The 12,365-nt window shown below is 38.5% G+C and overlaps 2 protein-coding genes across 3 annotated transcripts; one reads left to right on the top strand and one right to left on the bottom strand.

The window, feature by feature from the left end:
• Positions 1 to 5,332: 5,332 nt before the first annotated feature.
• Positions 5,333 to 7,815, top strand: LOC137940761 (polygalacturonase-like). The gene is made up of 9 exons (XM_068785890.1): positions 5,333 to 5,659; positions 5,784 to 5,912; positions 6,049 to 6,219; positions 6,319 to 6,339; positions 6,449 to 6,656; positions 6,858 to 6,939; positions 7,037 to 7,145; positions 7,380 to 7,496; positions 7,594 to 7,815. Exons 1-9 carry the CDS (start codon positions 5,333 to 5,335, stop codon positions 7,813 to 7,815), a joined length of 1,386 nt encoding a protein of 461 aa, XP_068641991.1.
• Positions 7,816 to 8,303: 488 nt separating this feature from the next.
• On the bottom strand, positions 8,304 to 11,858 carry LOC137941330 (chaperonin-like RbcX protein 2, chloroplastic). Of its 2 annotated transcripts, none has more exons than XM_068786691.1 (5): positions 11,316 to 11,858; positions 9,650 to 9,741; positions 9,109 to 9,166; positions 8,717 to 8,802; positions 8,304 to 8,627 (listed from the first exon to the last, which is right to left on the bottom strand). In XM_068786691.1, exons 1-5 carry the CDS (start codon positions 11,634 to 11,636, stop codon positions 8,573 to 8,575), a joined length of 612 nt encoding a protein of 203 aa, XP_068642792.1. In that variant the 5' UTR covers positions 11,637 to 11,858; the 3' UTR covers positions 8,304 to 8,572. The 2 variants fall into 2 exon arrangements, with proteins under 2 accessions (XP_068642792.1, XP_068642791.1); XM_068786690.1 differs by having other exon boundaries at positions 8,737 to 8,802.
• Positions 11,859 to 12,365: the final 507 nt, after the last annotated feature.

Here is a 12,365-nt window from a genome sequence, read left to right as displayed (position 1 = left end):
AGTCTGGACAGTATAGACTACTGCAGACTGCCACCAATATAAATGAGTTGTTATCATACATTTAACAAGTGTTTTGGTTTAGTAATATGATGATGTAGATCAAACCTTGGAAAAATATTTGAAAATCATGTGTTATGCTTTCCTGCGAAAAATATCTAATAATCAAAGGTCTAAACAATCCTACATCATATAGATGATACCAATCTTAAGGTTTCCTCAATTCACTTGAGAATGAAATTATTAAAATAATTATGAAAACTAAGAAATATCTCACGGAATCTATTACTTTAAGATTAATGTGCTAATAACGCTTCTTAGCTCTAGACAAGTTTTGTAATCAAAAGAAATTCCCAATAAAACTATTAAATAATTGTTAGGTATTTCAGATTATTATTATTTTTAAAATAATTCATATGCAACTCAAACGAGTGCTAAATTGAAGAGAAAAGTCTCTGCAAGAAAATTAAGAGTAAATAGTTCTCCTCCAAATCTTCAAAGAGAAAATTAAAAACAGCAACAAGAAATGTCTGAACTACCTTCAACTTCGCAATTTCAAGTGTTTAATTCTCTCTTATGTCTATCAAAATCGAATTTTATGAGGGCAGAAAGTGAGTTTTAGTTGGAATCAAGTTTTTTTCTCTCTCCAAATAATCCCTTTGAATTCGAAAACTCCTACTTTGTGCTGCTTCAACAGTGTTTGGAATTAAGTTTCAATTCCTTTTTCTATAAAAAGAAACCTCAAGTTATGGTTTAGTGTTAATTGTTACATGAGAATTACTAATCTTTAATTGTTTGAATCTCATTTATTGACTCTGTTTTTTGAGGGATTTTTGGGACAAACCTAGCTGGTTTCTTTCTTCCAGCCATGCTCTTATTTCTTTTAGTTTTATACATACCATGCACGTCATCCATATATAAGAGTGCTGATTCCTAATTCATTAATTGAAAACCAGCACCTTAGTGCTTTCTGTCTTTACTTGTTGCTTTTCTTATAACTTGATAATATAGTTTTTGTGTTAGTTCATCATTCCCTTGATTGTTAGTTCTACTGTGGTTGGTCAAATATAGAAGAAGTTTCAAATAAGTTTTCCAATGATTTAAGCAAACATGACTTTTTGAGAATTATTACTATTCCACTTAAGGACTTAAATAATTACTCATCATAGCCACAATATATCAAACATTTTTTTTATTATAATAGAATTTTATGGACACTTAACACAACCATCTCTTATTTAAGATGATCCCTTTTATCAACAGTGATTAAAGGAATATATTTTGGTTATAAGTTGGTTAGTAAATAGTATAGAAGAATCGATTGGTAACAATTTTGTCCCCTTAGATACAACTAAAGATGTTTGGGAGACTTGTTTTAGATTGTATTTTCACTTCTGATAATCTTCAAAAGATTTATGATATTTTTCTACTGATGTATAAGACAAAGCAAAGTGACAATCTTCATGAGTATTTTGATTGATTCAGAGGTTGTCTACAAGAATGGAAGTTGTTCAACCATATTCAATTGATTTACAACTCTAGAGAAACAAAGTGAAGTCCTCGTCTTTAGCCATATGTTAAGTTGTGGAACCTAATCAACGCCTTACATTGAGTCGGTACGCGGATAGACCTTCGTGGTAAGGTCACCATGGGGGGTTGGAAGGGGGAGGAGAGCCCCCCTCCCGAGGGTGTGGAGGCAGAGCCCTTGCTAGGTCCACGATATATTAACTGTTGTTTCATTAAGGGCAATTTGGCAATTTTAGTCTTGTATTGCGGTTGCCCTAATCTCCTCTTTATATTTGGGGCGTCGCTTTTAGGGTTTTATAATCCGAGGAGCATTATTAGTTGCAATTGAGAGAGGTTAGAGAAAAAACACCTGTAAGTATGTGCGATTTCTCTTGTAAACTATTTCATCTTTATAGTGGATAACTGCAGCGGCGAAAGACAGGATGTAGTCTTACCTTGAGGTGAATTTGTATAAATCTTGTTATATTTTCATACTTGTTTTTCCCTTCTTCTGCGTTTATTATTATTGCTTTCATTAGTTTGGAATTAGGGCATCTAATTCCTAACACCATCTACCTTGAAGCCTTATCTTGATGTTGCCAAATCCCAGGTACTTAGCTCTTCAGTTAGACCTTTTTTTTATGATGATTGTGTTGACATGCTCATGATTCCAGCCAAAGGACTAACATCTTAGCCTGATTAGTTAAAAAATTCTATAATGTTCTCCCAAGGAGGGGGAGTGGTAGCTATGGTAGAGGAAGAGGAAGAGGAAGATAAAAGTAGATTTGGTGGCCAAGACAGAGGAAGAAACAATGTTTACTCTACCTTCAACTCCTCAAGCTTTGTTGGAATAGAAAGTGGACTTATTGTGGCCTCAACAACCATGCGGTGGAAAAGTGTTAGAATTTATGGAAAACCTGATTTTTTTTTCAAGGCTAATCAATCCTCACTTTTCACAACTTCAACCAGGAAAGAACTTCCTTTAGATCCCTCCAAAGGGAATATGGTTCTCATCGAGGAGGATTATAATCTTTCGTAAAAAATTAAAACCCTAACGACTGCTCATTAAAGTGCTCCTATGCCACTGTTGCTACTACTGGTATATTCTCTTTATTTCATGTTTCGGTTCTTCATATTGGATCATTGAATCTGGAGCATCTGAACAACTTACTAGTAAAATTTAAAACTTATGTTCTTCGACACCTTGTATCACAGGTGGATTTGTATCTTATTGTAGATGGGTCCCAAACCAAAATAATAGGGCCCGTATTTCTACTATATCTTCTTCCTTATCACTTTCTAATGCTCTATTTGTTCCACAATTTTCATTAAGTCTTATGTGTTAGCCAATTGACCAAGAAACTTGACTTTTTTGTAACCTTTTTTCACGTCTCATTGTATTTTTTAGGACATCAAAACAAAATATGTGATTGTTAGCCTAGCTAACCGAGTCAGGTCCTCCGTAGGCCGAAGGAGGGGAAGGTGGGGCTCCGCCGCTTCCCTCTCCCTCTACAATTTTAAAGATAGTTCCGCCACCCTTCCCCTCTTCCATGTGTACAGGGAAGAATGATCCCGCTTACCAAGAGAGGCCAGCCGGTATTTTTCTCTAAGGAGATCTTGAATCGATTCAATGGGCTAAAACCACGCGAAATTGCGCAACGTTCAAAGGGCTCATCGCTCCAAAAGTCAACTTCGAGAATTCATATCTGCAAAAGGATTAAAACTGAGAATCGTATTCATCTTTCTTTCTTCTGCTAACATGGTAAAATCCAGTTTTCTGGGACTCTACGAAGTCACAATTTATCTACAAATGTACATTAGCCTCTGTAGAAAATGTGATCGCTGAGCAAGAATCGCCGTCATGCTCGTCATTATGAAATACTTCCATTCAGCGTAACAAGTCTTATCCGTGCAAGTCTTTCTGTACATATGAAAGTTGAAACCCGAAACAATAGTCCTGTTTTAAAAATGTGAAAAAAGCTTACTTTTCGAATTGCTTGTGCTCAATTAGCTTTTAACAATTTAAACTCATCTTCTTCCTTTCCTCTGGGTAAGAGTGATCAAAGTAGAATGATAACACGACAGAAATAGCTCATCGTGTTCTTGATTGCTTTCACGGCCCCCTAATAATAGAATGATTTCTACCGACACCACTATCACCTTTGGAAGCATAAAGCATTTGCCTTCGCTTCAACGTCGAACAAAGCTCACCGATCTATCAAAAAAGTCTGCTCCAACAGATTCTTCTTCAATCGATTACGGAATCATTAACTTCAACTTCAACTTCCAGTATAAACTAGCTAGCTTTTCACCGACAGAGTGCACGAGGTAGCAGGAGATTAAAAAAAGCAATTCGCAACGTTAATTTATCAGCTAAATACAGCGAACAATATGGGTCAGTGCAGAATTCCGAAGACTTGCCGACAGTCAGTGGACACGATTCATTTAACCGGTGCCAGATGAAAATGACAATGCGGAGACACCTAAGAGAGAGCTGATTTGAATGAATGTCCTATGCCCTTTCCTACACAGAGTCTGAAACTAAGTTTCCTTTCATTGGAAAAAACGGAAACAGGGTTTGTGCAAAAGAGAAGAAGGTTGGCTGGCGTACTAAAGAAGTGGAAGAGGGACTTGATTAATTGCCTAACGCTTGTAATAATCTGGCCATTGACTGGAGGCATGTAGACAAAATTGCCATGATTTTATGACATGATTATGTACTACTAACAGGTTCAGAATGTGATTCCTTCAAGTCTTTTAACTCCTCCAGTGATATATCAAACCAGTCACGGATCATGCCGAGCCATACGTAAAAGCAAGATCAATGATCATGACAAATGTGACGCGGCCGTAGCTCCGTCCCGTGTTTCTCTTCTTAATAAAACTACTGGCAAAGGTAGAACTTTTGAGTAATCGTAAACCTTTTAGAGTAAGAAAATTTTGAAACCATAAAGGAACTTACCTACAACGAACAAGGACCAAAGAGGGATTGGTAAACTTCTCTGCCTAAAGAAAAAAAAAAGGAATACGTTACGTAGGAGGAATACCCCCGTTAATGGTAAAGATCAGGGCTTCCATGTCAAACTGATTAACCAAAAGCATCCAGTCAGTTTTGACAATCTTCACAAAATGCGTCACCAAATGGGTGATGGTTCCTGGTTCCTCCCAGAAGCACAAGTGCTGACTCATGGTTAAGCTTGAAAGGAGACGAGATAGGGACGAGCATTATGTCACGAAGATAAGGTTCAAAGGAAGAACAAACCCTAAATTAACAAGCCACACGCACCCTTCCGAAGACCCAACCCAAACGAACCAAACAATCTCTCCCCTCCAAACGTTCACTACGGCAAGTGTTGTTCTACGAAAATTTAAAACCATATCTCGAAAACCCACACGCAAATGCCACTTCTCTCTTACCACAGACTCACCCCCTCTCTTCCTTGCTCCACGGAGTGGGAAGAACCCCAACATATTCCACCCTTTGACATCACTTACCTCTGGTACCATAACTCTTTTCAGTGCATGGTGCTGTTGTGTGGTGGGTGATAAAACAACGAATGAACCCCCAGAAAAGAGGACCAAACTTCTTTGTTGCTTGTCCACGACCGGCCATAGAAATCCTTCCTTCTCAATCTCTTGCAGCTCAATCATTCCTTGGGATTATGGGGAACAATATCCAGATTGACCACAACAGAACGTACAGACTCTCCCTTTGGTTTCTATATATATGTACCCAACATGATATGATTTCACCACCATATCTCTGCAAATCATTTGCTTACTGTTGACGCACAGCTTTTCTGCTCTTTACCGCTAAGGGAGCTATAAAATGGGAGCGCAAAGATACTTGCTCCTTCTCTGCACATTGTGCTGCTGCTGCTATTCTTTCTTTGGCAATTCGCAAGAAGTCCCACTGTTTGATTCTCATGAAGAAGCTACAAGTCCAGACGGGATCGTAGAATATTCTACATATTTCGGCACCATAGGTGGAGTTGACCGCGGATTCGAAACCCATTTTGCTGCGGCGATGGGCTTTGAACCCGAGATCCTTAGTTTGGAGGGATTCGCTGATGCGCAACGCCCTGCATCTTCGTATGGAGTGGTTAGTGTGAATGACTATGGAGCCAAAGGTGATGGAAGTACTGATGACACAAAGGTACCCACCTGAAGTTGAAACGACGAACCACAATTTGGCTTCTTTCTGCGCTTCAATTTTTGTTTACTGTTTGGACTTTTTGTTTTGAAAACTTTTCTTGTTCTTTCAATGAATGTCGTGCCAGGCATTCCAGAAGGCGTGGGCGAAAGCTTGTTCATCTGCCCCGGCCGTGCTGGTGGTGCCTAAGAATAAGAACTACCTTCTCAAGCAAATTAGCTTTTCTGGTCCATGCAGCTCTAATATCAAAGTAAAGGTCAGTTGAATGTAAATGAAGCAAGAAGAAGAAGGAACTTTTTCTGTTTTTTTCTGTATTGACGTCTTGAGTTCATGTGAGACCCAACGATTGTTTCTCATTTCCCTTTTCTTGTTTTTCTTCATCTGCGTATCAGATCGATGGAGCTATCCATGCTTCCTCCAATATGAACGACTGGGACGGACTTAACCGAAGACACTGGATTATCTTTCAGAAGGTTTCAGGCCTTACAGTCGAAGGCTCAGGAACCATAAACGGAAATGGAGAAGTATGGTGGAAAAATTCCTGCAAGAGAAACAAATCTCAAGTGAGCTTCCTGAATTCTCTTTCTGAATTAGTTTTCCAGGCAAACTACTTTACCTCTGAAACATCACTGACTCTTATTTCCTCATTTTTGGACTTTCAGCCCTGCAAGATTGCTCCCACGGTAAGTTCTACTTTCTCTTTTCCTACCATGATTTCTTCTTCACTTTCAACGGTTTCTTTTATGTTAAGGGTCCAGAAGCTTGTCTAACAGAAAAAAAATTCTTCAACAGGCAATTACCTTCTACTCCTGCAAGAATTTGATGGTGAAAAACCTTAGGATCAAGGACAGCCAACAAATACATGTGTCATTTGAAAGATGCGTCAATGTTCAGGCTTCCAATCTCAAGATAACTGCACCGGAAAGAAGTCCTAACACAGACGGGATTCATGTCACGAGCACTCAAAATATCCAAATAACGAATTCCGTCATCAGAACAGGTAGGAAAATAAATGACTCTAACTCGTTTCTCCTATCGTTTCTTCTTCTGGGTCAGCAGTTGGTCTAGCCTTTGCCTGCGTAGGAAAGCGGCCAACCGAGTGCCTCTTTTTGACTGTTTATTGGCATTACAATCTTCGGCTCTTTTTGACTGTTTATTGTAAATGGCATTACAATCTTCGGCTCTTTTGCTTGATTTTTAGGTGATGACTGCATCTCAATCGTAAGTGGAGCTAAGAATGTCAAAGCCACTGATATAACATGTGGACCTGGTCATGGGATTAGGTCAGAAATATGAACCTGAAACTGCCTTAAAACATTGATCAATTACAGTTTAACAGTACTCATTCACTCTGAAAAATCATTCCTTTTGTGAAACCAGTATCGGCAGCTTGGGAAGTGGCAAATCTGAAGCACATGTCTCGCAAGTGTTGGTAGATGGGGCAAATCTTTCTGGAACTACGAACGGAGTTAGAATCAAAACCTGGCAGGTAATTAATAAGCCACAAGCTTAGTATCATCCGTGTTTCTGTTAATGCATGCATGTACTTTGCACGTACTTAATTATTAATCAAGCCAAGTAGAGTCAGTTAAAAATTTCAACCAGTTCATGTGGTATATAGCACAACTCATTCTGGTAAGAATCTACGGAGAGAATATTAATATCTTCTAAATCTGGATCCCTCTTAACGCGCAATGGTCTTGTTTGTTTCCTTGACTTGCAGGGAGGATCGGGAAATGCAAATGACATCCAATTTTTAAACATCGCCATGAATAACGTCTCAAATCCAATCATCATAGACCAAAAATATTGTGACTCCAAGGAACCATGTTCAGAACAAGTAATTAATATCACCACCTTAGCTAAAATCTGATAATTATCAGCATTTATCGGAATTCAAAAATTAACCAGCTGGTACGACTAATATCGTTTTACAGGCTTCAGCTGTAGAAGTAAGTAACGTGGTTTACAAAAACATCAAGGGAACCAGTGCCTCAGATGTGGCCATCAAGTTTGATTGCAGCAAGAGCGTCCCTTGTCATGGAATAGTGCTGCAAGACATCAATCTAGTGAGAATTAAAGGGAAAGCAGCAAAAACCGAATGCAAGAACGTCAATGGAACTGCTAAAGGGCAGCTTGCCCCGCCTTCTTGTTTCTGAAGGAGAGGGCCATCAATCAATATTTGCCATATACATGTTTATTCTTTTTATATGTTTAATAAAATTTCTTTGCCTAGTTCAGTCCATCATTAATCTTGATGGAGGAACGCTAAGGTATGATGAATGATCGCATATTATCTCCCATTAAATATTTCTTTCTTTTCTTTCTGAAGAACGATTACTTCTTTATCGGTTCTGATTTCTACTACTTGTTATTCATTTCAGGTTTGATAACTGGTTAGGAAAAGATTGAAGATCCCAGCTCCTGATTGCTTTGAGAAATTATAGACTATAATTTAATCATTCAATGACTGCAATAAAATAGTCACTTTGTCATCGTTGTACACTGCTTTAAATAAATGAAGGATGGTGAATTCTTTGAAAACTTATTGCCTTTTATTGGAGGAGTTCAATTCAGGAGAGAGTTCAAGAAGAAAAGGATAAATACAGGGCATCCATGAAAACAATTTACTTTGTTGCATCATCAATGGCTGATAAAGCACAACAGACAACACACCACACTTCATATTTGCATTTAGCTCTCAGCAATTCTACATGGAAGGTTCTGCTATTTTTATTAGGTAGAGAAAAATAATACAAATTGAATATCAAATTTTAACCTAACAACCTTAACAATAGATACACTGAGATGAGAACCTAAGAGGTGAGAAAAGAACACGATAGCCCCTTCAACCAATCTTCTCTGTGTTTGTGTCATCAGATGGCCAAATGACTGTTTCCATGAGTCTTTCCCTCATCAATTCCAAGTTCTGATCAGATATTTCTTGATAAATTTTTGCATGATCACATTTCTGAAACAATGAAGCAAGCACGAGTATAATAATTCGATAAAGCCAATTTGGTTGCATATTAAATATGTTATCACTGAAGAAACTCTCACTTGCTACTTGTGCAACATACCTTGATCCATTTGCCGTAGAGGTGAAGGCGTGTAACCATCACTCTTTCAGCCAAATCTTGTTTTTCCTGTCATAATCGAAAGGAATTAAAACCACTTGTTGCATCTACTATACATATGCCATGCAATTGGGCAGCAGAAATTTTAATTAAATTGACCATTGACAAACTCCAGAAAATAATGTAGCATATGAATTTTTTCCAATTGCAACAATGCTTCTCTTGTTAAGGATAACAAATCACAGACTAGTTAGCTGGTGTCATCGAAAGCCAAGTTAAGTTTTATGCTTTTCCTGGTTGACAAGAACCATAGGTAAGCAGCCATACGATTCCCAAGTCCCAACTATTCTATGAGTTTCTCATCTCAAGAAATACCTTCCCAAGGGTTCGGATGAAACGTTTTCCGTCCCCAGGCTTGTTTGCTGCAACAAAACTGCAGGACATGAAACCAAAGTACGAATAAGTAACTAAATTCCAAATGCAGAGGACAATACTTGACGAGGATAAAGGTTATGAGGCAATATTTGAGAAGGTCTACTGATAATAGATGTACCATATAAGACCAGAAGAAAATGAGGACAAAGCTAACATAAACATAGAATACATGGCTCCATTTTCTTCGTTTTTTTTCTTCTTTTTGATAGCTGACTTTATTAATAAAAAGCTAATAATCCACCCAAGTTACAGAGGAAGGTACAAGGATATTTACATGATTATGTACAAGATATAATGTGGATACCGCAAAAAGCAACTTGTAATAGATTATGTACTACCAAAACACAAGAAGGTAAATAAACTCCCCAGCTAATGCTTTGCCACAATGTCTGGAAAGGCCAAAACAGATGTGGACCAGTCGATACAACTATTCCCAATTGGTAACTGACAAAAAAATGCTGAAATAGAGGATTTTACTTACTTGTAGAGCCATCTGTACTGTGGTGGGTTCATCTCATAAAGTTGATTAAGCACAGTCCTTACAGCTTTGTATGTGAAATAATTTTGTATTTGCTGCAAAAAAGCAACTCTGAGGTTAAACAGCAAACACAGTCAACAGCATGGCATATCTGCTTTAAGTCAGAATGGTATAAAGTGAGTATCATTTAAGTACTCGTATGAAACTAATATGAACAAAAGAAATAAAAAAAGAAGAAGAAAGTATGTAAGTTAGGCCTGTTTGAAACCGTTATAGTTGAATTATATGGTTCAGATTCTGTAGAGATGGCAGTGACCAGACAGGCTTGCATAGCGTCTGACAAATATCACATATCCTAATCAGACTAGACTCGCTCCATAACCAATTCAACTGGAGTGTTCAAAAACAAAATCACTTTGCTTTTCACATAAAATGTCCTCTGAAGACAGCTATCTGACTATTTTGTCAAATTAAGTTCTGTGAAGTATGTGTGGATGTATATCACTGGATATTTGGAGGTTTGCTAGTGTGAACCGAATAGTTTCTGGTTTGAGCTGTGGTCAGATAAATGTCTAGGTACTACTCGCTTGATTAGTATAAAGGCAGGCCAGATAACATAACATTCAGCTCCCTGTTGGGACAGCAATCATTATGCAAAGAATCTCCGGAACAGGTCATCATTTTTTTGTTTGATCAAGAAGAGAAATAGATTACAATAATCTAGACCAGTTTATCATATGAAACACTAGTCCAGCAAACCAACCAACGGATACCTTTATGAAGATCTAAAAATGAAGTACACTAATCTAGAACAATGGATTTCTGTTCCTAAGCAATATTGGGCAGTACTTTGTACGATGAAAGAATCAGATCAAGTACAATACACTATCAGACAACACAATTCAACATCAAATCCTTAAACATGGATCTTACTTATAACTGTGAAATTTGAAAATCTATGTAACCTCTAGAAGTATGTAACTCAAGAATCAAGTTTTTTGGGTACCTAAAAGGTTCCAAGTCATAATTCATATCGTGATCTGTTCAATAATTTCCATCAAGTACTTTACAGAGCTAATAGGTTCTAATTCATAATTCACTATCATGATCTGTTCAATTCATTTTCAATGGACCACGGGCCCGGAAAATCTACAAGATTTTAGTTTTCCTCTAACCTGATTCACCATCGTTCGATGTTAAATAGGAAAAACTGTATGACACCGATTATAGCGAGAATCCATTAAAACATCACAAGTTTTGAGTGCATGGACGTAAGCCAGTAATCAGAGTAATAGACCACGTTAAATCTATTCTGTTCTTCTTTGCTTATTTCCAAAGCACATCTCTCACATGAAACCAGAGCATGATTGTTTTCCAGTTTACATGCTTCTATCAAGGACTCAACCCAACAATGACGTTTCCTAGTTCTGAATTATAATTTTTGGAGAGAGGTCCGAAGGTTTACACTTTGTCGGACACTCTGTACTCGGCCCCGATTCTAGTTTCAACACAGGCTTAAGGATTGCCGAGAAAAAGATAAAATAAGCTCCCACTACAAAAGAACACCCCTTAGATGGACCAGACATGTAGGACAAGTAATCTAAATAAAGAAGAGCAAGCATCCTTATTCCTTAGGCATAATTAGCCATCTTAGTTGACAAGGCCATACCATTTTGACATCTTCGAAACTGTCATCATACTGTCCGCCGAGTTCATTTACGATAACAAGGCTCACGTTCTTCCTCTGTTTCCGTGAATGCCCTCTGGCGCCCAGGAGGCGCCAATTCTGGCCCGGGCTGTCGACGAACGAGCTGCTCAACTCCAACGACGCTAACTTCCTCGAATGCTTCTTACTCACCGAATTCCCATACACACCCAAATCAACGGTACTCTTGAAATTGGCGTTAGATAGTGAGAGCGAGTCGACACAGAGACAGGGGCAAATATGCGACTCCACGGACGAGCCCACCATCGCCAAAGCTCCCACCATCCTCGCTCAAAATGGGAAAAGGAAAAGGAAAAAAAGGGTTTCAAAGACAGACGTTCTTTCGTGGGTTCAGAGAGGAAGCTCAGAAATCCAGAAAGAAGAAAAGCACTCTTAGGTTTTGTAGGAAAGAGAGGATGGCTTCGGAGCGGCAGCAGAGGGGCGGAGGAGGAGGAGCTGGTAATGCAAAAGGAAAAAGGGGGATTAAAAAATTTCTGAACCACTGCCACGATTTTATGAGGTGGAAAAGGCTTCTCGCGGTGAAGTATGAACAGGAGGAGGCCTTTCTTCCAACTCGTGCATGTTCTTCTTGCGTTTGGGGGGCAATCCGCAACGTGGCTCGTACGTAGAGATTCTGAAGATTCTTCCATTACTATCGTACACGTGGTGATGTTTTATTGAATGAAAGCAGCAAAGAGTGGTGGCGTGAAGAAGTCGAGGAACATACCTTTGAAGTAAGGTAGGTCACTGGGCCTGGCGGCATGCAAGGCAACTTTTTAGTTTCTAATTTTTATCATGGAAAGGGTATTTTTAGGAATTTACACGTTGTGGTCTAAAACACTCCAAACTCTTTTACACGATTACCAAAGAATACCCTTTTTGGGGGTTGAGGGGCTCCAAAATAAAGGTTTGACATGTTTGGACCATGTTGCTTTCTTCCCATTGTCCATTTGAGACGGGGTAGCTAAATTCTTGGGAATGTGACTTGATCAACTATGAGATTCCACTTATAAT

Source organism: Aristolochia californica, unplaced genomic scaffold (genome assembly GCF_029961685.1).
Source record: "Aristolochia californica isolate CCGP_79_NKW_82.1479 unplaced genomic scaffold, dmAriCali1.0.hap1 SCAF_9, whole genome shotgun sequence".
NCBI classification, from domain to species: domain Eukaryota; kingdom Viridiplantae; phylum Streptophyta; class Magnoliopsida; order Piperales; family Aristolochiaceae; genus Aristolochia; species Aristolochia californica.
This window is presented reverse-complemented; position numbering and strand designations above follow the sequence as displayed.